We start from the raw sequence: 26678 nt of genomic DNA, 5'->3' as shown, positions 1-26678 counted from the left end.
TGCAATCTCTGATGGAAAAAGCCTCTTAAGCTTTTGTTGACTTGATCATGAATCAATCAAATTTACTGAGTTATCGGTTTCAAAGCAGTGGAATTAGGTGGTGTAGGAGGTAAAAATGAATGTTAAAAATGGTTTATTTACTTCCTGTTTGAAACCTACTTGGAAGACAAAATTTATGAGATTAGAATATGAGAATTTATCATCATTAAGAAAAGAAACCTCCTTGATGAGTGTTTCAAAGACATGGAAAAGATGGGGCAACCATGGGCAAGTAGAGAATTCTGGGTGCTGTGTGCTGTGGGCTGTGCGCCGTGCATTCTGGAATGATGCTGTATCTGGAATAATGTTTGTCTGCTACTGCTCCCACTGCAAGCCTAAACATAGGACAGAAGGTGGACCATATTATCCAATTACAATGGAAAATTGTTTGATTTGCTTGGGCTTATGCATATGGTGAATATTCGGAAATTCTAGATTTGCCGCTTGCAGAACATTTTAACTAGAAGCAGGAAAACGAACACAGATTTTGGACTCTGAGCTAGATCACTTTTTTGGACATATGGGTATTTCTGCTTCACCCTGAGAGACTAAGCTGGCAACCTTAGGAAGTTTGCATGAGAGTAAAGCTGACTTTAAAAGAAATCTGGGGATCTTGAATCTGTGTTCAAAGTTCAGCCAAAATGAAGAAGTAGTTTCATGTCAGCATGAGTTGCCAGTAATAATGTTATAAAAAATGTTTTCTGGAAGCCAACAGTCTTTTTTCTGTCTGCATGAAATAATTCAAACCATACTTAGTAAACAGAAGTTCTGAATGCAGTTTAGAACAATGGATCTCCATTGTGTGCCACATACAAATAGAAAGTTAAAGATTAAGAAATTATTCACGCGAAGGTCACTTAGAAGGTTTCCTACAATAATAGGATTTGAGTAAACAAGTATTCATTAAGTATTTCTTATGTGGTCAGCTTTATGAAGGGATGGTGGAGGATGGGAAGGGGGACTAACGAAATGCCATACCTGGTCCCTGACTAAATGAGCCTTCACTGATTTGGAAGAATAAGCAGGAAACACATGAAACTGCTAAGTAACCATATAAAGCAGTGTGAAGTTATGTATTAGAGTAGTGAAATACTGTAATGATGAGTGGTCATGGAAAGTGAATGTAATGGAGACCGGAGGGGGTTTTCCTGGTCTTGACAGGGTATGGAGAGGGGAACCCGACAGAAAGTGCATTCCAGGAGGGGACTAGCAGGAAGCAAGGACGGCATGTAAGGGAGGGAGGAGGGGACCTGTCTAGCAGAATAATCGGGTCAAAGTGACCAAGTCACTTCCCAGCAGAGGCTTTCCTGCCATACCTGCTTACTGCATCCATCCCTCTTGCTTTACAGCCAGCTCCATCTCTTAGTGCTGCGTGAACTGTTTGCCTCTTCTGAATACTGTGTTCCTCCCTCTCTGCCCAGCTTTTTAAAATACTATGTCAGGAGTTAGACGGCCTGGGTTGAATCCTGGTTCCACTACTTACCAGCTGGGCAAATTATTTCATTTCTTTTTGCCTTAGTTTTCCCATCTTAAAGAGGAGTCAATAATGATTCAATTCATTAATGCATACAGTTTTTACAACAGTGACTGGCACATAGTAAGCAAGCAATGAATCTTAACTAACGTTAGCTAGTCCTTGAATGGTGCTGCGGATTTATTTCAAAAATTATACTGGTGATACGTGAGGATCATCTTTGGAGGTACTAATAATAATCCAGTGTCTGGGCAAGAGAGGCTGGATCAGGGTGATACCCTGGACGTGGTGGCTTAGCTGAGGTACCACCCACCGCCACCACAGCCTCTGCCAGAAACAGTGTCATCCTTGACACCAGCCCTGTCTGAGCTCCTACACTCCCAGGAAATGCTTCCATTGACGGTGATAGTTAAAAGTAGAGGAGTGAGGAGGTTGGTTTTATTTATGGACAAAGAAGACACTGAACAGAGATGGGATAAGATGAAAATACCTTCTGAAGATCGTTTAAGCAACTGATTCTATAGATAGAAAAGGTGAGACTTGGGATTAGGAAACCATGACCATGAAAGTGGAATTTAAGGAGTGGGAAGAGAAAAAAGGAGTCAAAGAGCAGCAATCAAAGAGAAAGGAAACAGACCAGAGAAGGTGCCCTTATGGAAGCCATGAGAACAGTTTGGAGCAGGAGGATATTTTTATTTGTGAGCCAACTGAATATTCAGTTCCCACATCAGAATCGGGACTCCTTTGCCTATGGCTGACCAAACATTTCTCACAAACCCTAGCGTTCTGTGACCCTGTCAACGCATTCAGAGGTTCTTATGGTTTTACTCATTATTGGTAAACTCTCCTTACACACTCACCACTCTTCAAAACTAGAGTTGGCCATTAAATTCAGATGGCCCTAGTTCACGGAGTTCTCACCTCCACCCATCTTTTCTGCTCCTAGTCTGTTTTTCCTCTTTTTCCAAAGTGGAAGGGCCAATATATAGTTGTGATGATTTTGAAATTACAGCTGTGCATTTTAAACTCTTTGCATTTATAAATGATGTAGTTCTTCTATGTAATTTGTAGAAATGCCATTTTCTTTCCTTTCTCGACTTCTGCATTTCCAGTAGAATCGCATGTGTGGTGAACTGATGATGGTGCCCTGAGCAAGTCCCTCTGTCCCAACTTTCTCACTCAGGAAATTACCAATTCGTTTTTAATAAAATAGCTCAGAATGATCCTGTAAAACCACCCTATTCCAAGGACGTCTAAATTTATTCAAGATTCTCCTTCTTCCTCTCTGATACCATCATGGTTTTGTTTTCTCTAGCTCTTCTTGCTGCTTGCTAAAGGTAGCCATACCCCACGGCTCCCGCTGTGGCTCAACTCTACTTGCTCACAGTGTTAATCTACCATAAGAGCTTTATGTCTTCTCTCTACTGATATCTTCAAATCTGTATTTCTGTTCTTCTCACCTAAACTCTACTTCTATACCTTTCGTTGCCCCCAGTTGGGTGTGCCACCATCAGTCCAAGCTGAGCAAGTCCAGACTCAACATGGCACCGTCTACCAGTCCCTGGGACTCTTGTCTGACCTTTCCCTTTCCCCTGCCCTCGTCCCCTTCCAACAGGGAGTATCATATTCTGCCCTCTAAAACACTCCTTACTGAACTACAATTCCCTTTGGATTTTATACTTCTTGAAGGACAAGATTATATCTTGCTCACCTTTAAATTCATATAATTCTGTATGTTTGAAAATAGACATGAAATAAATATTGGTTTGAATTTAGTAGCTGAGTTGCCGAGAGAGTGTTCCATGCTCAAATATATTTATAAAACCCTCAGTTGAAGTTAATCAGGATTTCTTATTAAGATTGCTGATGGTTATTATTACTAATTCTTAACAGAGGCATTATAGTATGCGAGTGGGTCCAAACTTCATTGATCACAGTACCAATTGCCTCTCTTTGAACAAAGGTCCTCAAAACAAATTATGAAATGTTGTGCTAGGATAACTGATTAACCATTCACATACAAAAATAAAATCCACATGGATCAAAATGTGATATATATATAAAATATATATACATACATGTATGGCGGGCATGTCCCAGGGGCTCAACCGAAGCCTGGAACATGGCCCTTCTCACGCCCCACATCTGTTTTCCTGCATCACACGTATATACATACATATAAAACAACGCAAGAAATTTAAGAAAATATAGGTGAATATTTCTCAATCTTGGGGTGGGGAAGAATTTTCTAAGCATAACATGCATAGCAGGAACCATGAATATCGGCATATGTTATTACATACATTTAAAATTTTTATGTTTCTATATTTTTTTAAATGGTGAAATTAATTCAAACACCGGAAGAGAGAAAATAGTGAATAAAACATTTGCAATGTATGTGACAGATAAAAATTGGATATGCTAACTATATTAAAAACCCTTAAAAAATAAGAAAAAGATGAACATCTTCAAAAAATGGGGAAAAGACATATACAAGCAACTCATAAAGGAAGAAATACCAATGGTCAATAACATTTGGGAAAAAAGTCCCCCAAGCTGTGTATTTAGTTAAATATAAATTAATACAAAAGATTTGAGAGAAAGTGGGGGAAAAGAGGCATTCTGTTATGATTGTGGATTATGTTATTGATTATGGAGGAGCAAATTTGTATAATTATTTGAAGAGTAATCTGGCAGTATTTATCAAAAGCCTCTAAAAAGTGTGTATCTCCTTCTACCCAACAACTCTACTTATGGTAAGAAATTATTCGAACAAGTATTCAAAATGAATGTATAAGGGTATTCATCATAATAATGTTTCTAATAGTAAAAGACTGGAAAAAGCCTAATTGTCTGGTTCCAGCTGGAATTTTATACACCAACATTTAACAGGAGTTTCTCTGGATTGGGGTTAGAGGTAATTTGATTTTTTTCTTTGCACTTTTTTTGGTATGTTTCCACACTTTCTAGTTTCAGCATGTATTATTTTTTCTTAGAAATAAGAGATTTTCAGTTTTTTTAAAAATGGGTAATTCACATATAAGGTAATGTGCAAATTTCTGAATGAGAGAGTTTACTAACTTGAATGTCTGACATCATTATTTTCATAGATTAGTTCCCTTTTAATTTCCATTTCCAGTTCTTTCCCTTCTCCTAATAAAACACACACAGAGGAAAAAATGTCTTCTGGATGTGGTTTTCTAATTCCGCTACCACAAAATCCTCCTTTTCCCTAAATAATCCAGCCCTCCAGTTTGCCTCTACGTGAACTTCCTTTCTTTGAATGTCAAGTTTCTTGGCTCCCTTTCCTCCAAGTCCCACTCCAGTCCTGAATAGAGCTGGGAAGGAAGCTCCAAAGCAGTCCAGACCCTGCCTATGCGGTCAAGGCCTTTTCTCTCCGAGAAACCGAGAAACCTGGAGATTTTTAGTCTCATGTGACAGATGCACTCCAAACTAAAGGGCCAAATCTTGCTTAACTGGTCGCACCTTTTGCATGCAAATCTCCCCTCAGCCTGAGGATCTGCCCCTGGGAGTGGAGTAAGGATGAACGATGCAGTTTGCCACAGGGTGACTGTCTCTCCAAAACACAAAAGATTTGGTTGATCATTCTTTGGTTTCCTCCACAAGCACATTTTCTCTTCAGTCTCTGACCTCCCAGACTCTTCTCTGACTCCTGTCACTCCCAGATTCCTCTAAGTGCTTCCCCAGGTTCTGACCTCAGCCCTTTCACTTTCTGCTCAGGCCCTCACATCTTCAGAACTCACCTGCTAGCTAATGCCACCTGAAGCTTTGTCTCCAGTCCAATCAATGGCTTTCTTGGTTCCAATCCTACATGCTGAACCCACTGTGAAAAGCTATTCCAGGCTGTCCTGCTGGTGCCTCAGACTCAATAAATAATGTTTGAAATCAACTAACCACACCTTCCCCAAATCTCCAGACTTTCCTGTTTCTGAAGCAAAACTACCTTTTCCCCATCAGTAAGTTCAGTCACTTTTGACTACTTTCTCTTTTCCTTCCTCTCTGAAACTCTTCCTTACCTCCTGAGACAGGAGGGAAGAGAGCAGGGCACAACCATTGAAAGAATGACACAGCAATTAGCACCAAGATGGTGGAAGATTCAACTCCCAGAAGACCCTGAGCTTCATTATACACTCACTGTAATATATTAGCATGCTAAATGGCACTCCCACAGGCTCCAAGACAGTTCTGATACTGACCTTAAAAGGTCAAAAAGTAGTTGGTGGCCCAGTTCCTGGGAATCCCAGTTCCTGGGAATCCCAGTTCCTTTCCCAAAAGTAGCTGGAATAATCCTCCCACTTGTCAGCACGTGAAGTTATCGAGCCCATAAAAACTAACCGCCCCGCACCTTGTGGCCAATCTCATTTTCCTAGCTGACCCCTTGCTCTGAGGCTGCCGCTCTCCCTTCTGGGACGGCCTGCGCTCTGTCTTAATCTCTCTAAATAAATCTCCCTTCACTCTACTGTGGCTCACTCTTGAATTGTTTCCTGCGCGAAGCCAATGGCCCTCACTTGGTGGGGCGCATTGCAGGTTTCAGCTGAGACCTGGGGCACAGCCATCCTCTTGTGCCCCATTTTTTCCTGTATCACTCCCATCCTCCAGCCTGGTCAAATATTTCTTCATACCCTCTCTTCCATCTATCCTTTTTCCTCTAGTGCTACCATTTTCCCCCAGATCAACTCTATCACTCACACACAGAGGGTGTGGTGACCTCTTGATTCACTTCTAATGCTTCCCCCAACTCACTACAAAGCAAATCTTTCTAAGGTGCTACTTAGATCCTCCACTCAAACACTGGGAGGGGTCCTATCAAGTCCAGTCCTGTGAGCCTGGCATTCAAGGCCTTCTATCATGTTGCCCCCACCTGCCTTTCAACCCCTCTACCTTATTACTTTGTAATACAAATTTAGCATCCAGTTCAACAGACATTTTGCTCATTCTACAATCCACCATGTCCTTCCTGTCTTTAAACTTAAGCAAAACCTCTTCTCTATCTTTCTTTTCCTCTACATTAGGTACCACCTCCTCCTTAAATTATCACAGCCAGGTTCCTAGAGAGGGCTTTGTTTCAAATGGCACTAACCCATTCTCTTTTGCATTACTCACTGTGTTCATGTCTAATCTCCCCTACAGGCATTAAAGGCTTTGTCTTATACAGTTATATATTCCCCACACCTCTTGGCACATATTAAGCACTACATATTAAGTACTTGTTTAATGAGGAAATGAAGAACACTTAGATCAAGTTGCCAAGTTACTATTCAGCCTTTCTGCCTCTGTGTAGGAATCACTTAGTGAAGGCCAACTGGCTGTACCATCAAAGGCAGCCTATTTTGGCAAAGATGCCTCCATATATCTACCATTTTGCAGTGTGACTTCTGTCTCTAATAAAACAAAGTACAAATTGTGATGTTTTAGTGGAGGAGACACCAGAAAAAAAGTTGCCATATGGGCAGGATGGGGCCATCTCTTCTGTCTTTGGTGCTTATGTTTGTTGTCCATGTGGCAAACCCTTCCCCCTTCTTTCTGGTAATGGACCCTGTATACTTTCTCTGGCCCCACTGCCCACCAGCCACAAGCATGGGAATGTGACAGGAGCATCCAGTCTTAGGAGTTTATCTGTACTTGGGCACTGGACCTAAGTCACACCAATTAGATCCTTCACACAGATTTTCTTGTGGAGCTAGAAGGGAAGTGGCTGTAAGGGTATTACCCTAGAACTACCATGGACCACATCTTCAACTAGAAAATAGTAGCCTTCTTATTGCCAATACCCACCTTAGCAAGTATAATATGATCTAGTAATCCCACTGCTGGGTATATATATCCAAAGGAATTGAAATCAAGATCTTGAAGAGATATTTGCACTCCCATGTTCATTGAAGCATTATTTACAATAGCCAGGACATGGAATTACCTTCATGTCTATAAACAGATTCATGGAGAAAGAAAATGTAGTATATGCATACAATGGAATACTATTCAGCCTTTAAAAAGAAGGAAATCCTGCCATCTGTAACACTATGGATGGACCTGGAGGATATTATGCTAAGTGAAATAAGCCAGACACAGAAGGACAAATACTATATGATATGGCTTATATGAGGAATCTAAAATAGTCAAGTTCGTAGAAGCAGAGAGTGGAAGAGTGGTTGCCAAGGGCTAGAGGTATTAGTCACAGGGCACTGAGCTTCAGTTACGCAAGATGAGTGAGTCCTAGAGATCTGCTGGACTGCATAGTGCCTAAAGGTAGTATGACTCTCTTGCATTCTTAAAATCTTGCTAAGAGATTAAAACTTATGTTAAGTGCTTTTATCACACACAAATAATAATAATAAGAAGAAGAAAGAAAGTGGGTGGGGGAAAACTTCTGGAGGTGATGAATGTTTATGACATAGATTGTGGTGACGGTTTCACGGATGTCTACTTCCAAACTCATCAAGTTGTACACATTAAGTAGGTGGAGCTGTTTGTATGGCAATCATCTTTAATTAAATGGTTAAAAAAATCAGTCCTAATTCCCACCTTCCCCTAGCAACTAAAAAAGGAGAGGATGATGAGGATGTCATAAAATGACATCACCGGCTGATGCACTGCTCTGCTCCAGGCAGATGAAAATCCTAATCAGTTTACACTTTTTAAATGTTCTGAGGGCCATGGCGGGGTGGAGCAGTAGATACCTGTAAAGCGGTCACTTCCTGGCATGATGTTCTTTGACAGTTGGGAACTAGATGCTGCGTCTGGCCAGAGAGGAACTGAACTTTCTATTAGTCATGTGACTTGACTGAACGGCAATCCGTTTGTGGCTTGCCTTGTGGTTTCCAGGTTTCTCATACCCCTACGAAACACTGAGTAATCTACTGTGGGAACAAACTTAATTCAGTTTAGCCCCCACTTTGGAGAAGAGGTCACAGGACAGCATGTGTCTGTTCTATTATTACCCCATTGCTCCTGTCCATAATGGATGTTTATGATTCATTGCTTGTGGAGGAATCACTTATGTCAAAATTTGCCAAATATCTTCTGAAAAATCCAAACAAAAAGCCTAGTTCCCCAATTTTGGGATTAGGTCTGAATGGCTCATTTTTAAGTTCCTCAGGGCCACACATCAAGCCGCTGATAGTAAAGACCAAGGAGACTTAGGAAGCTAAGCCTAGGCCTGGGAATATGGGGCGACAACCTTAGAACCCGGTCCCTGCTAAAGTTCTCAGAGGAGAAAGGCTTCCTGAGGCCAGGCTGGGGGGAGGGATGATGCAGGGGCTGCAATGGTCCTCGTGGAATGTTTTCAAGGCATGGCAGACCAGAGAGCATCTATCTATATCTGTCCATGACAGGCTTAAGGGGCCACTGGCCAACCTCATTCTTGGAACATCAGTCCCAAATGACATTCCATGGAAATGTTAAGGGGAACAACTTTGGAAAATTAGCTTAAAAAAATTTAAACATGTTTCTTTACTGCAGGATTTCTATCAGCCCTCAATATATATTCATCTTCATTATGATTCATTGTGAATCTTCAGTAGAATGTTATTTTTCTCAAATTTATTTGACCAGGAGATCTCCCCTCACCTTTTAATAGTACAACTATTAGCATTTGAAAAATTGTTAATAGGGTTGACAAAACTCTAGACTTAAGAAGAATCCAGGAAGCTCCAAACTGGCTTTCATTTGAAGAGTCTCCAGGACTTTTTGATGGCCACCTCAGAATGAATGACAGGTCTAACTCCTGGGATTTTTTTTTTTTGTCTTTACCTCTGGATTTTGGGTCTGGGAAGTGAGTCCCAAAACCTAGAATGGCTCCAGAAGAGGTCCGGTCTCCCTGAGGGCTTTGGACCGCAGCCAGTGGTGTAGCTGACTGGCCCTACAGGAGCTCCGCAAAATACGCAGTGTGGTCTAGTGCATGAGAACACTGGCTCGGGAGCTGTGTAACTTGGATAAGTTACTTAGTCTATGTTTCAAATTCCTCATATGTAAAGTGGGGGTAATAATAGCACACATAATCCATGTGGTAATATGAGGAGTTGATGAATTAATACATGTAAAAGCACGTAAGAGGGGAGGGTATAGCTCAGTGGTAGAGTGCTTGCCTAGCACGCACAAGATCCTGGGTTCGATCCCTAGTACCTCCATTAATAAACAAACAAACAAACATAATTCCCCACCACCACCACCAAAAACAAAACAAATTAAAAGGCTCATAAAACAGTGCCTGTCATGCAGTAAATGCTAAATAGCATTAGCTATCATTGGGTCTGGACCTCAGTCTTTGAGGCTGTCCTATTAATGGAGATGGTGGGTGGGGAAGACATTTGTCTCTGCCTTTGCCCAAGTCAGTGGCCCTCAACTGGTAGATTCAGTCTAAGTGCAAACTAGCAATAAAATTTTTTTCCACATGCAGTCTTGTCCCTCAAAACTGACCACAGATAAACAGCACCACTATGGAATGCTGGAAACGTATAGTTTCTTCTCAGAAAAAGTAAGCTTTTTTTTTCTCTATCTGATGAGAATGAAACATGAATACTTCGTTTCTAGGATTGTTTATGGCACTGTACCTTTATGTATCCCTAAGGCTGAATAAGTTTTCCTTGTCTCATCTCACCATGACCTTCAGAACTTGCTTATTCAATCTAATAGTGGTTAGTGCAAATTGTGGGTTGCTTCCTTCTGATCCAGCTCCAGCAGTAAAACTTAGAATGGGAGAGAATCCAGGGTTTCTGGCCCATTCTGGAATGACATCAGGTCATCTGAAGTTTAGAAGATATCTATGAAGACAGAGACGGAAAATAGGTTCTACTTACTCCTGCCATGTTTGGCTGAAGTTAAGCTCATTTTTTTTTTTTGCCTGATAATACCATCTAATGGTGGTCTAAGTTGATTTCTTTCAACTAACTGAATTAAATGAACTCAATAAATCCGACATTTAATGAGTTTAACTAAAACTACATAATCAGCTCTCACATTTTCCTCAACCAATGTGAATAAAAATTCATTGCACTATCTCTTATGTGGATGGAAAACAAGACAATGACAAAAAGGGAAAAAAATTTAGCTATGAACAATCACTAGAGAACTCTTCATTGATTCGTAATTTGCACTAATCATTGATTTACTTTACTCCTAACATTGCATTATTTCCTTTTCTCTTATATCTCTCTAGGTAATGTGTAATCTGCACATATAAATAGTTGGGATAAATGCTTTAGTATGTTAGTAATTAAAATCATGTTTAGTAATGCAAAAGTTTAGGTTTTACAGGTGATCTCAGCTGAGTTCTAGAACCCTGATGTTATTTAAGTGGGTTTCCTTGAAGAAATCAGAAGATAGCTAAAATGTTGATTCTTGGTTTCAAGCTGAGATTAGATAAACAGAGTATGGTAACATTAGTTATCTTCTAAAGATTTAGTACTTGGATTGAGTAGTCCTTATTAATATAAAATAAGAAAACTAGTGAATTCATTTGCAGTTTGATAGGAAAAGCATTCTTGGGTTATGAAAGATGGGAAAAAGGTATGATTCTGAGATTTCCGTCCAGGTAAACTAAGATTCGTTTAACTAAATACCCTGGGATGAAGGGAGAACATACCAACAAAATTAAAAGTTATTTATGCTATTTAAATTATAATATGTAAATATATTGATATACAGTCATTAACTGATTGACAAAATTATAATTAACAAAGCAAGCAAGCAGGGAAGCAATGTCCTAATGTCCCATAAATAAATTTGTATTAATTATTCTACAAGATGATATAATCCATCAACAATCCTTGGTCCTGCTGAATCTCTCTGTCACCCCCAAGGTCAAAGCAATGTGAAGATAGATTCTATACTTAAGGATGCTAGAGTCATATTTAGGTAAAAAGGTAGAAACATAGAAATTCCAGTTCTTAGTGTATATACTGGAGACACTCTTGCAAATGTACACCCACAGCAGGGCACAAGGAGGTTCACTGCAGCAACATGGTCTGTAATATTTGAAAGTTTACAATTTTAAAATGCCCACCAGTAGGTGAAATGGATGAACAAATTATAGTGTATTTTCAGAATGGACTATAACCAATAGTTAAACTGAGTAAACTCGATCTGTATTTATGAATCTTGAAAAAACAACATTAAGTGACAAAAACATGTTGCAGACTAATACTTTATAGTATGATAAGGCTTGGGTAATCTATTGTAAAATTGTTTAAAGATGCACAAAACTGTACTGTATGTTATTTGCAGATATATACTTTACATAGATGTATATTCATATACATTTCACATATATATGATTTTCATATATATGGCGTCACTTTCCCATCTATATATAGGAAATTTAAGAAAGTTGTTACCTACAGGAGGGAAGGAGAACAGGTTTGTGGAAGAATATAAAAAGGACTTCAATTGTATGTGTAATGTTTTATTTGTAAATAACAAGTATATTAATCATATGTTAAATTTTAAAAAATGAGTAGTAGGTAAGGTGTCATTGTATATTACTGTGCACTTCTTATGTACTTAAAATATTTCATAATTAAAAAAAGGATTAAGCCATAGGTATAGGCTCTTTAAGATTCATCACCATCGTTCCACCTTTAAATGATGAGGAAACCAAAGGGCTTATTCCAAGGAGGATACATTTGCCTTGCCAGAGCCAAGAGACAATCCAGCCTCTTCTTTTGGACAGAAGGGACAAGGTGACTTATTGCTCCGAGGCAAGTCTGCAATCGGGAAGGACATCTAGTTAGTGGTTAATACTCTTCTAGAAGTACTACTTTGGGAAATTCAAGTAATGCACTGTTGTCTGTAAATAAACTTGAGTCTGACCTTTCCTCCAAGTTTATGTGTGGTTGGGTGAGCCCTGCCCAATTTCCCTGGCCCTCGTCTTTCCCAGCTTTTCCCAGCTGGCCCTTCAGCTCTCTCTACCAGCAAATGAAGCGCCACTGATTTCAAGCAGGAAGTCCCTAGCCAGTTTCTCTCCCTGCCTCACCGTCCTTGTCTGTCTCACTCGTCCAGATTAACAAATGACGAGTCCTGTGTGGGTCCTGTCCACACCTGACTGAGCCCTGGGCCCACCTGGAAGCTGGCTACAGCCCCTAACCTTTAAGTCCTCTCCTGCCAGTAATTCAGCTGCCTCGCTTCCTGAGCTCCCAAAAGCCTACTGCACTTGTGAAGTAATACATTTCTCTTGCTTTTGGCTGGGCCGTCACTTCCCCAGCTGAGGCCAGATCTCCCGGTGTTAGACTTTCTCCTCACAGCCTGGACTTCTCCTTTGAGGGCTCATCACAGCTGCAGTTAGATAATTAATTTCACAGTTAGTTTAATGTTTGCTTCTTCTCCAATGTAGGCTCCCATGAAGGCCTGTGCTGTGTTCCCAACATGATAAGCAACCCTAGTCATAGAATATATATACTGATTAATGAATGACCGAGTGAAAGCAAACTTTCCCTGTACACAGAAGATTGAATACAAATATATATGTGTATATATATATACTAAGAGTTAAAGCGGGATGTACTAAAATTTTAGTTTTTATAAGTTGTCCCTTTAAAATTTTTTTGAGAAATTTCAAACATATATTCAGAAGATAATTGATTATAATGAACTCTTTATGCAAATACTTCTCTGTGAGTGTTAGTAATGATGAACATCTTTTTCTTTGCTGAAGTATTTAAAGCAAATTCTAGACGCCATGTCATTTCACCCCTAAATATGTCAGTATGCAGCCCCACGTAAAAAGCTCATCTTCCTAATTGCACCTAACAAAGTTGACAATTGTTCCTCCTGAAAAGCTAGCCCATTTTCAGCTTCTCTGATTGCCTTTTTACAATTGTTAAAAGAAGTTTTACTACAGACACTAGGATGGACTTTTTGGCAGGACCATCTCATAGGTGGTACCGTGTACCTCAGACTGCAGCAGCTCAGGAGGGCACCATAGCTTGCTGTTCCACTGTTAGTGTCAGCAAGATCCGTCAGTGTGGCCAAGGTGATGGCTGGTCTCTCCAATATAAAGTTTTTCCTTTCTCCTTATCATCAAGTAGTCAGTGCTTGGCATTCTGCAAATAGCTAGTTCCCACTGACCTTACTTCTAGAGTTTTAGCATCCGTCGATGACCAATTATTCCATTAGGGGTTGTAGGATAGATGTTTTTGGATTCTATTATTCCTTTCTACACTTAGTAGCTCTCAATGTTTTGTAATGTGGCAATTTCCCCCATCAGGTAGGGCTACGTGGATACTTTGAAACAGAATTTGTATAGGAAAGACACAGTAAATGCCAATTCTTCCTCTTTCATTCCCGTTGTAGAACTAGAGTTCATGCACACACTATTTCCAATGGACAGAGAGTATTTTTTGAGGTCTTTTTCTTTTCTGAGTATTATAAACTCCTGGACTTTTAAATATTTAGTATGATTTCAATCAATTAATCTTGATTCTTTTTATTCTCAAAAACTGTGGAGAACACATTCAAGCTGGCTCCCTTGTCCTTTATAAATGACTTCAATCACCTTTGAAACACTGCATCACTTTCGGGCACAACAGAATGTTTCAAGGTCATATTGTACATTTCCTTCCTTCCTCCCTTCCTCCCTCTCTCTCTCTTTCCATTTTTCTTTCTTTTTTTCCTCTGCAAACCTGGAATTACTCATTTCTCTAATTATCCTCTTTAGTGTTTTGGTTTATTTTCCTGGGCCTGGGGATGGTATTTTGAGACCGAACTCTCCGTGTTGCAGGGGCTCATTGTTATTGGATTTTTCAGTGGTCAGAGGCACAAAAATGTATTTTAAAAATTATGAGTTCATATTGGTATTTCCAATAAAAATATGATTACAGAAGTTTTACTGAATTTGACTTTATTCTCATGTCTATTTTTAACCTAAAAATGTTGTTTTCCTATATGTTAACTTAATTGCTTATTTACTTTATCCTGCAATATGTGTTTCAAAATAACAGTAATAACAGTATGAATATTACTACTAGTAACAAAACGAATGAATAATGTCACAATAAATAATTTTTGTGTTTATAATTACTTCCTTTGGGATACATTCCTAAAAGTGGGATGACTGGGTCAAGGATAAATACATATCATTTTTTCTAATTATTGCTAAATTCCTCTCTTCAGGGGTTGCACAATTATGCATTCCCACCAACAATGTATGAGTTCCAGTTTCTCCACAACCTGGTGAACAGAGTAAATTGTAGGAGTCTGGATTTTTGTCACTCTGTTGGTGGAGAAATAATACCTCATCGTATTTTAATTTTAATTTTCCTTAGGTGAATGAGGTTGAATTTTTTTCCTATGTCTAAAGGCCATCTGTTTTTATTTTTCTATAAACTATCTATTCATGTCTCTACCAAATTTCCTATCAGGTTGTCAGTCATTTTTCCCCAAACTGTACTGAGATATAATTGACAACACTGTGTAAATTTAAGATGTAGACTGTGATGATTTGACACAGGTATATATTGCAAAATGACTACCATGATAAGATTGGGAAACACTTCTCTCATCTCACATAATTACCACTTGTTGTTGTTGTTTTTGTTGTGAGAACATTTAAGATCTACTTGCTTAGCAACTTTCAAGTATATAATATAGAATTGTTAACTATAGTCATCACATTGGACATAGATCCCTGGAACTTAATTCATCATATAGCTGGAAGTTTGTACCCTTTGACCAACATCTCCTCATTTCCTCCACCCAGGCGGCCAATCTCTTTTTTCTCAGTCTATAATAGATCTTTTTACATAGATTAGCTCCAGGATAAATATTGCAAAAAATCTCCCCCAATTTGTCCTTTGTTTTTTGCCTTAGCTTATACAGCTTTTTACCATGTGAAGGCTTTTTTATTTTCTTGGGTCTGGATATTGAGATCCAGATAGGAAGGTTTTCCTCACTCCCAAGTTTTAAATGAATTCACTCATGTTGTCTTTTAATACTAATGTGGGGTTTTTTTTTGTACATTTAGACCCTTAATCCATTTATAATGTATTCCTGTGTATGGTATGAAATATGGACCTAATTTTATCTTTGTTTAAAGGCTAGTCATTCTAAAATTTCTAAGTCAAAACATTTTTAAAGAGAATGTTTTAAAATCCATCTTTTCCTCCTTGATTTGAAATGCCATCTATATCGTTTATTACATTTCCATATAAATTTGGCTCTATTTTTGTACTTTCTGTTGTTCCATTGGTCTGCCTTTTTATGCATTGATATCATACAATTGAATTACAGAGGCTTTTACAATATGTTTTAATACTTTTTAGGTGCTATCCTCCACAATTGCTCATTCTTTCCAGGCTTTTTCTCTCCTGGCTATTCTTGCTGGTTTATTTATTTATCTTTTTGCTGTTGTCATTGTTGAGGAGGGAGATAATTAGGTTTATTTATTGATTTAAATGGAGGTACTGGGAATTGAACCCAGGACCTTGTGCAGGCTAAGCTTGTGCTCTACCACTTGAGCTATACCCTCCTCTCCTTTATTTATTTATCTTTTAGCATTATCATTTATCTAGCTCCAGAAAAGTAATCTGATGTTAATTTTTTATTGGGATGGCATTACATTAGTTAAATAACTTAAAACTGGTATCTTTTTCATGTTAAGACTTCCTATCCAGAATATATCTTTCTATGTGAGCTGGTTTACTCTCATATAATATTTAAACCAAAAATTGACAGTGTTTTGTAATTTGCCTTTTCATTTTCTTAACTGTGTACCTTGGAGATGTTCTACCTCAGTACACATAGAACCATCTCATTTTTTAAGGCTATGAAGTATTTCCTTATATGAATGCACCACAACTTGTGTCCTTTTGCTGGGCATTGTTTTTGCTACTATAAATATGCTATGATGAAAAATCTCTAGACATGCATGGGCAAGTAGCTCTGCAGAATCAATTCCTAAAAGGGGAATTTCTGGGCCAAAGTATATGCACACATTCAAAGTTTTGCCAAATTGCCTTTGAAGAATTATATCATCTCTCACTCCAACAAAGACTGAATGAGAATCCCTGTTTCTCACACACTCACCAGTCCTATATAGGATCAATGTTTATGATCTTTATAATCTGATATTTTGGCACCATTGGTCCCAGCCCACCTTGGCCAGCTTCTCTAGACCCTACTGAGCCTTCATGTGAAATGACTAAACAGGAGCCACCAGGACTGCTCTGCCTAGGGGTGTGCTTGATGGTATTACCTGGATTTGCCATGGCACCTGGGGAACTCTGGGGGATGGTATAGCATATGCCTCAGAACTATACTAACCAGGAGTGAGGAAGTTAGAGTATTTGTCTACTAATTCTCCATCTACCAATGGACTGTCAGGGTCATTAACTTTGACATTTCTGGCTCAGCCTGTGAGCTTGCTTCCTTCCTGTCCAGGTGGAGAATCACAGGTGTTCTCATCATCAGCAAGAACGCTGAGAGGATCAAACGGGGGTACCAACAGTGTCGGCTGGAAATCTCCAACAGGAAACCACATTTCATGCCCAAAGAAGCAAAGCAAAATAAGTTTCACACTGCGACAGAGGGCAGAATGTAGCACAGAAACAGATGCAAGATATAGAGCTCTTGAAACAGATATAAATAAAATGTTACAGGTTTGTGCAAATAGGGGAGAGGAGAGGCTGAGAGCCACAGCAAGAGAGAAACCATTCACTGAGTTAAAAAAAAAAAAAGTCTGTAGCAGGCACTTTGCAAAGCCTTCTTAGTAATCTATTGATAAGGATTTGGTACTTAAGAGTCAACTTTGAGCAATTCCAAATTATCTTGGGGCAAGGACATCATGAGATAAATAGACTCTGGGAGAATGAACAGTGAGGGGAGCATTTAGACTGGACCGGAAGAAAGGTGATTCTCTTAATCCCACCTGGTGAAAGGTTTTCATTACCTCCACAGAGAGGAGGAATTGTAAGTTTATGTCAGAATCTCATTGTACGTTTTTATATCTGTACGGGATATTTTAAACTAATAGAGTCATTCTCAACTAATTCTTCTATGATTTTCATATAAAGCTCTGAGTTAAAGAACTCTTGTAGATACTGTTGTTGTTATTATTTATTTGTTTGTTTACTTATTTTATTTTATTTTAGTGGAGGTACTGGGGATTGAACCCAGGATCACAGGCATGTTAAGCATGCACTCTATCACTAAACTATTACCCTCCCCCCTTAGTTATTTAAAACTTTTTACATTCTTCCATTTCAAGCGGTAAAACTACTTCCCCAAAGGTGGTACAGGCTCTGGACTCAAACTGCTTGCATTTGAACTCCATGTCTACTAATTGCTTAGTTGGATGAGCTTGAGCAACTTTCTGAACTTCTCTGAGCTTCTGTTCCCTCATCTGTAGGATTAGGAACCTACCCGATAGGAATGTGATAAAGATTAAATGTCTCTATAAATGCCTGGCATATTACAAGTACTCCATAAACATCAGGTATTCTGTTAGAATAACAGTTCTGGGAAGCCTTAATTACAGAAGTCAAGGTTTAGATGCTCCAAATAAATGCATCTGGTGAAATAACTCTGCTGGCAGAAGGCTGCTTCATCAAGCCCATTTGTGCCTGAGCATGCTCGCGCTGCCAGCAGGGACAGGCTGCTGGTATCAGCGTTGTTGTTCTAGGCCTGTGGGCATACTCAGTTACCTGATTTGGAGAGAAAGACTCCAGGATTGTGAATCTTTATTGGCCTAATAAAGAGCAGAGGCTTGTCCTGAAGGAAGGGCACCCAAAGAGGCCCCGAAGCAGGGCGCTGTAAAAACTGGCTGAAACCTGACTTCCGTAATAAACAGGAAGGGCTGTTTTGTCACCCAGTGAGGGATTCTGTTCTGTGCAGGCAAAAATGCCTGTGGTGAAAATAAAAGCACTGTATCATGAGCATCAAAGCACAAGGCTTCTTGCCATAGTTAACGCTATGTTTTCAAAAACAAAACAAAACAAAACAAATATAAACAAACCCCAAAGAACTCCCTGTGTGATGATTGCAAGAATATAATTCTTTGCCATTAATTAGCGTCTGCCTTATTACAGAGATCAGAAGAAATGAGAGCTGTTGTCTTAATGTATCGTGCACTCTAAGGAACAGGCCAAACAAGAATGTGGGCTCCTGAGAGATAAAAGCCAGTGTGGCGCCCAAGTATTTCGTGCCTGTTCCTTCATGATAAATAACTTTGATCAAAGCATTAGCACTCGAATCCATTTCTTCTTGTGCCAACTTTTGTTCAAACCATGCTTCTCCCTGTCATTTCATCACTGAGTAGAATGATTGTTAGAAGCAAGAGAGGTGATGGAAGCATCCTAATTTAGTTAAAAGGTATTGAAGGCTCATGCTGAGATGACAAAAATCTTATCAATTTCAGGTTCCTTCCTATTCAACTCCTGGTAAGAGACACTTGAACAATGAACTGGATAGAAAGTTTTCTCATGGAAGAGAGCTTAAGATGTTAATGTCACAAGCCACTGAAGAAAGAAAAATCTCAGAAATGCCACATTTAAACACTGAAAATCTTACTTTTTATCCATACAGACCTTATGGAAGATCATTCTGAAGGTCAGAGGATGTGAATATCTGGGATGGAGTTGCTCATCAGAATTCAAGCACAGTGTGATGATTATGGGGAAGTTTATCTGGACTCTTGTTTGTGGCAAGTCTGTGAAGATCAGGACATCAATCTGTAAAAAGAACACTCTCCTTAAGACATCTTTACTCTCAATACACATTTTTCCTCCGGAAGAGGAATGAGCTCTTGTATGATGGCAGTGAAGGAAAGGGAGTAAAGAGTCTATCTGAAAAGAAAAAAAAGGAAACTCACCAATTTGGGGTTTCTGCTATGTTTCCTCAGATATTGCATGAATCAGTTTATAAGAAACTACTGTTCTTGAACTGTAGTTGTTCTACAAAAAGTAGAAATATAGGAGGGAGGGTGCAGGTCAGTGGTTGAGTGCATGCCTAGCATGTACAAGGTCCTAGGTTCAATTCCCAGTACCTCTGTTTATAAATCAATCAATCAATCAATCAATCAAGCCAGCCAGCCTAAAATTCCCTCCCTCTTATTAAAGAAATTTACAAAAAAAGAAATATAGAACTTATTCTAATTAGTGAGAGTTTGTTGCTATTTTGTTATTTTGCTGTTGAATTCTTTTCCCAAATTTACGTTTCCGATGTGAATAAAAATCCATGAATGGAATTTGGTAACATTCCACATTGAGTGATAAATGACACATAGTCAATCCCAATTCTCAATCAGCAGATTAATAATCTGAAATTTCATTTCCTAGTAACTCCCCAACCCATCCCCTCTGCTGCTCAAATGACCAGTCCCATGGCTCATTTAGTTTCAAGTGTCCCATGTGGAGTGGATTGTTCTGAAGTCTTGGGGGTGGGGTGGGTATGTCTATGCTTGAGTCAGAACTTCAATAGAACTGGAGAAACCCTAAATGACTTCCTGGGGACTTTTATTTTCTGCTAAAATCTTGGAAGATTTGTGTTTTACTCATAAAGGAGGCTGTTTCTCCTTACGATATACTTTGTTTAACAACATACACAATACTAAAATTATGTTTAAAAACTGCTCAGTAGAATTAGAAAAATTGGATACTTAAAAAATTTACTTCATGTTATCAAGTAAGAAATATTTTCTAGGTTGTTGTTTGGATAAATCCAAGTTTTGGTTTGCTAAAAAAAGTTCGCAGATAGTTACTTTCAAGTGGTTTTTCATCTGAAAAATCTTAAATCATAGATTTCAACTAGTTTCTACTTTACTTTTTCTTTTTCCTGGAATAGACTTGACTTGCTCGGCTATTAAAAGAAATTCTGTGTTTGTTTAAATACTTGTCAGATAATAAAATGGGCAGAACCATGGCACTTCATACCATTTCATTTGTATTTTGGGAGAGGAACACATCTCAGTAATAATATTACTAATGTACTAAAAATGTTCCCCAGGATGTCTGACTTTTAAAACAGATTTATAACCTAAAATCTGCAATGTGCAAGTTATACTTAAAGTGTGAACTACAGAGTCATGGCCGTGCCAAACAGCCTACGTTAGTCCCTCTCTTGGGAGAGAACTCATTCCTTCCTCTTTCTACTCCACCTCCCAGTCCTAAGGATTCCAAGTAGTGACCCTACTGTATATTATTATGATCTAAAGGAATGATTTATAATGTACATTGCTCCTTTTCAAAACAGATCTGGGGTGATTGCTTTTTTAGTAGAAGCTTTTGACAAAAGCTGAATAATGAATTAAAAGAAATGTTAATGTTTTTAGCAAGGGTAGCAGTGGGTGGAGGAGAAAGAGAAGAGTCTGGCCATTAGAAGATGACGACAGCCCTTTGGGCAGGGTTTTCATCTCTTGCATTTCCCTAAGCTCCGGACGGACAGGACTTGTGTTTGGGTTCGCCGGGCAATGCTTTGAGGTGCCTGATGTCTGGGAACCCACATTCAGAAGAAACATGAGCGTGAGACAAATACACGAACAACAATGGTTCTAAACAAATCAGCAACTGAGTGATTTTTTTAAAAAGCTTGAGAGGCTGTTTTGAAAAGAAATACAGCTGTAGTAGTATTGTCAAGTACATACATTGGATTAACTGCCAAGAAATATTATCTAATTTTAGTTACTGACGACGGCTCAAGTTTTTGCTGAAATGGTGGACATTTTTTTTTTTGACCTTTAAATCATGCTAACATGTTCTAACTAGTTTAAAAGGAACCAGTCTTAAATTTGGATGTATGAAAAATTTTAGTTTTCTGATAACTGGTTGGTTTGGGGCATATGTCACAGGAAAAGGAAGAACAAAGAGGTTTTGCTCGGAATCAGGCCATTGTGGTTGTTTTGCTCCCAGGGTGATAGTTTTTAAGGACATATAGAAGGGTTAAAGGAAAAATATGTATTTTTTATTTTTAGTTTTCTTGGGGGGTTAATTAGGTTTGTTTATTTATTTATTTATAGAGGAACTGGGGAATGAAACCAGGACCTCTCACAGGCTAAGCACACTCTTTACCACTGAGCTATATCCTCCCCCAAGGGGTAAAAATCTTAAAAGCACCAGTGCTCACATAAGAAGTGCCTGAATAGCTTCATTGAATGTAAAGCTCAGAAATCTCCTGATAACTGTCAATTCAAGAGTTGACAATCTATTCAGCTTACTGACATTTAAATAACGCCCAGAGCGCTGAACTGAAGAAAATCAAATACGATTTCAAAACAGAAAAACAAATGACATAGTTAAAATAGAAATGTCTTTCTTAAAAATTGGTCATTATTGGAGGGAAAAACAGCGTATTGCTGAGAGATGAAATATCTCAGGGCATGAACTGAAACTCTGTGGGTCACCACGCTCCTGGAGCTGCAGAGAGAGGTGATTCCGTGGCTCAGGGCACCGCACATCAAAGTCTTCCTCACGGGCCTTCCAGAACTAGAGGGTGATGATTCCCAGAGCTGACTGCCTGAGGGGAGGAAACGCACCACATGGGAAGACAAATGTTTTGTAATAAGTGTGAGCAACTGGCTGAAGGAAACAATTACTTTTATCTTTGCTACTGAGCCTTTGGATTCTGCCAGATATATTTATGCTCCTTGGCAAAGACTGGATTTTAATTTCTTGGCAAAACAGACAGACGGACATCTCTCTTACAGTGTCTAGTAAAAGATCCTTCCTTGTAAACACTCATTCTGCAGGGTTTAAAAGCTACGGGGGGGGGGGGGGGGCGTTGAATCACATCTGCCTCCTTAAATCTTCAGGGAGAAAAGAATTCTTTATGAAAAGAGAACTTTATGGTGACACTTAACCGAAAGAAGTCTCTTTCATAAAGTACCTGGTCTGTCTCTTCTTCTGAGTGTTCTCACTGATTCTGAGAGAGAGTTTCAATTGATGCCACTGGAAAAGCAATACGTTCCCTCCCACCTTTCAGTTCCTCATAAATTCTGGGGCACAACAGGCCCATCTTATGTTTCTTCCTGTCTGGTGTGAATGTGACAGTGTAATTTCAGCTCCAGGAAGTCACTGAGAACACAGGAGTGAGCAATTAATGAAGTTATTAAGTATCACTCAGGGCATAGTTCCCTATAAAAGCCAGGCCAAGGGTCCAGGCATAAGTGAGCTCCTGGCACATGGTACTAAACAAAACTGACAGAAATAAAACTTGGAGTTCCTTAAACCAGTACCCTTCTCCTGTAAGAAAGTGCCCTGACAAGGGAAAGTGCTCTGTGTAGTGGTACAGACTGCCTCCTGGCTGTGGCCATCTACTTAGGGGGAGGCAGTTGAATGCAGTGGACGTTTGATACGGGTCTGGGACACGACCCTGGAAAGCTACTGTTTAGTTCAAACGGAGAGGTCTTGGGTAGAAAAATCATTAGCTTGACTTTTTTTTTTGTTGTTGTTCTTCTAAGTGCTTGGTATCTAAGTGCATGGTAAAATGCAGCTTACCCACAGCCTGCAAGTTACATATTATATGTTACAGGTAGTCTTGTAAGGGATATCCTTTAATTTAGCTTCTGCTACTATTAATAGAGATTTAAATTTTCATGGTTTAAGCCCCATTTTGATATGAACAAAAATTACTCTTTACATTCATCCATGCTAATTCTATAATTTCTAATACAGAGCAAGGACGATGCATATATATGTATATATACACAAATAAACATACATAATTTTCTGGTGTGATATCCATGCCAGACATTGTTAATTGATCATGTGGATGCTCCTGGAGAATGTCATTCTAAGTGAAGTAAGCCAGAAAGAGAAAGAAAAATACCATATGAGATCGCTCATATGTGGAATCTAAAAAACAAAAACAAAAACAAACAAACAAACAAACAAACAAAAACAAAGTGTAAATACAGGACAGAAATAGACTCATAGACAGAGAATACAGACTTGTGGTTGCCAGGGGGCTGGAGGGTGGGAAGGGATAGACTGGGATTTGAAAATTGTAGAATAGATAAACCAGATTACACTGTATAGCACAGGGAAGTATACACAAAATGTTATGATAACTCACAGAGAAAAAAATGTGACAATGAGTGTGTATATGTCTATGAATGACTGAAAAATTGTGCTGAACACTGGAATTTGACACAACATTGTAAAATGATTATAAATCAATAAAAATGTTAAAAAAAAACAATTCTATAGCAGTGAAAAAAAAATTGATCATGCATTCCAATAAGCTTTCAGGATTCTTCTCAACAGTACTCCAGGCAACTATCACCCAAAAGACTCCTTATAAGGATATGAGTGTGTGTCATGGCACCAGAGGTAGGAATGCAGGAACGCCTTGACTCGGTCCAGAAGCAGAAGGCTTCTCTACCTTGCATCTCTGCTCCGCCGTGAGCATTTGTGGTGGGCAGAGTAACAGCCCCCAAAGATGTCCTAATCCCTGGAACCTATGAAAATGCTACCCCACATGGCAAAAGGGACTTTGTCAATATGATTAAGTTAAAGATCTTGAGATAGAGAGATTATGCTGATTATCCTGGTGGGCACAGTGTAATCACAAGGGTCCTTAAAAGAGGGAAGCCGGTGGGGTCAGAGTCAGGGAAGATGTGACAATGGAAGCAGAGGCTGACGGGATGCAACCCTAAGTCAAGGAATGCAGGCGGCTTCTAGAAGAAGGAAAGGGCAAGGAAATGGAATTTCCCCTAGAGCCTCCAGAAGGAATACAGCCCCGCCAATTCCTTTCAGACTTCTGATCTTCAGAATTATAAAATAATAAATTTGCTTGTCTAAGCCACTAAGTTTGTGGTAATTTGTTATAGCATCAGGTGGACATTAGTACAGCATTCACTTCATTTAATTCATTGTCTCTCTACTGGCTTTTTTTTTTCTGCTCCTCAGTTCACGTGGCAAAACATGGCCTCCCCAGAGTGTGCAAGCTTACATTCATACACAGATTCTGCTCAGCCCTCTCAGTTCCATTTCCAAATTTCAGAAAAAAACATGATCTGGTCAGCTGGGGTCAGGGGCTCTTCCTCCTTCTGGTCAGACAAAATTAGGGTCACACAGAATAAGCAAGGCTACCAGGAAACCATTCCATGGGTGGGCAGGGCAGATTGTTCATGCCTTCATTTATTAACTTCCTAAAGCTGACATTTTATTGTACAAATTCCACGTATTGGAGTGTTACAGATCGCACTAATGGACCCACTGCATGCCTCTCTCCATACTTTTTCGTAGTGCCCTTCTAACCAGATCTGATGCTGGCCATATGTCTTGCTTTGGCCAATGGGACAATTGCAAACTTAATGCAAATGGTTTTGTAAAAGCGCTTGCATATTTCTGCTTCTTCTCTTGGAGCCTTAACCCTGTCATAAGAGCAGGCCCAGGCCAGACTTCTGGAGGATAAGGGCCCATGGAGCACAGAACAAAGTCATCCTAGCTGAGGCCATCCTAACCAGCTGGTCCCCAGCTAACCTGGGAGCTGACCACAGATGCATAAGTGAGCACCACTAGCCCAGCTCAGATTAGCAAAACTGCTGAGCCAACCTCTAGACCCATGAGCAAGAAGAGATGTTATTTACTGTTGAATGCCACTGAGGTTTTGTGGTTGTTTGTTACACAGCATTATTGTGGCAAAAGGTAATTGATACAGGGGAAGGTAATGATTAAATATAATTTTATACCCTTAATTCAATTGCCCTTAGGGCTGATTCTAACTACCTTAGGAAAAATTGGCTCTCAGCATCTCAGCCAGAGATCAGACCAAAAGTACCAGAAGAGTAGGAAGGAAGATGAATGTTTTTAGCAAGTTTCCTATTCATCCAGCCCTCTGGCACTCTGCTAAATACTCTTGCAAAGCCTACCTCATTAGAGCCTCATAAACACTCTATGAGGTGGGTTTGTTTATAGATGAGGAAATTGAAGCTCAGTGAGAGTTCAGTAACTTTCTCAGAGTTGCTTCCATACCACATCCAAGAATGCAGATTTGATCCCAGATCTGTCTGTTGCAAAGTCTCCTCCTGATATCGGGTCACCCTTCAGAGCCCAGCGTGTAGATGTAGCAAATAAAAATAAAGAACACCCTGTTAAATTTGAATTTTAGATAAAAAATTATTTTATCTGAAGTTCAAAATAGTTGGTGTCCTATATTTTATCTGGCAACCCCACTAACATGAAGCTCACTTTTTGGTGAGGGACAGATCTATAGTAAATGTGGCAGGCCTCACTCCATCCTACTAAGAACATATTTGAAATTAACCGACTGTTACACCTACAGGAGTCATGCATGCTCTGAGGGCTTACAAGGAAAGGATGCTGAGGCCTTACTCTCAAGCTCCTGAGAGCCTCTAACTCTTTGTAAAGTTTGTAACCTCAAATGCCATGTGCTCTTGGGATATTTGCCCAACCACAAAGTGGGAGTGTCCAGGCCACTTTGCTGATTAGTGTCTAGGTTCTTTAAAGAGGAGTGGAAAGTATATATATCATTTGGTATATGTTGCTGGCTGTTAATGAAGTTAAAAATAAAGTCTGAGGATAAAGGATTTTTTTCTGCCTATGCATAAGAAATTAAGGGCAGATTAGAGCAAATGAATAATAGCCCATATGTGCTTATTATGTACCAGGAATTTTCCTTAACATTTAAGATAAACTAACTCATTTAATCCACAGAAAAACCTTATGGGGCAAATGTTATTATCATTATCTCATTTTACAGATGAGGAAACAGAGAGGTTAAGTAAGTAACCTAAGTTTACACAGCCAGTAAGTGGTAGCTCTGCAATTCAAACCCAGGCTGTCTGATGCCAGAGTTCAGATATTTAACCACTATACTATCCTGCCTCTCAGCAAGTGTCTACTGAATTTCTACTATGTGCCAGGCATTGTTCAATGTCCTGGGATAAAGTAGTGAACAATATAGTTTCTGCATTTATTAATCATGCATTCTGGGGAACATAGGCAGAAAATACAGAAGTGAAGAAAAATGAGTTCCAATAGTGATAAGCACTTTGAAGATAATAAAGCAGGGTCATGTGATGGAGAGCCTTGAGTGGAAGGATGGCTGCATTAGAATGGGGAACCATTTTCTGAGGAAGTGGCATCCAAGCTGAGGTCTTATCAGAAAAAGGAGCCAGCCATGCAAGAATCTGGAGGAAGAAGAACACACCAGGAAGAATACTTCTGTGGCAAAGACATTTGAGAAACAAAAGTAATGC

At 39.3% G+C, this 26678-nt stretch overlaps 1 protein-coding gene across 1 annotated transcript in view; it reads right to left on the bottom strand.

Annotated features, from left to right (window-relative positions):
• The window catches only part of PTGER2 (prostaglandin E receptor 2), a 73533-nt gene that overhangs the window by 10850 nt on the left and 36005 nt on the right, over nt 1–26678 (bottom strand). Inside the window, exon 2 of the mRNA XM_072963069.1 lies at nt 19048–19191. Within this exon, the coding sequence (XP_072819170.1) occupies nt 19048–19191 (144 nt within the window). The remainder of the gene's footprint in view (nt 1–19047; nt 19192–26678) is intronic.

Source organism: Vicugna pacos, chromosome 6 (assembly GCF_048564905.1).
Source record: "Vicugna pacos chromosome 6, VicPac4, whole genome shotgun sequence".
Lineage (NCBI taxonomy): Eukaryota > Metazoa > Chordata > Mammalia > Artiodactyla > Camelidae > Vicugna > Vicugna pacos.
This window is presented reverse-complemented; position numbering and strand designations above follow the sequence as displayed.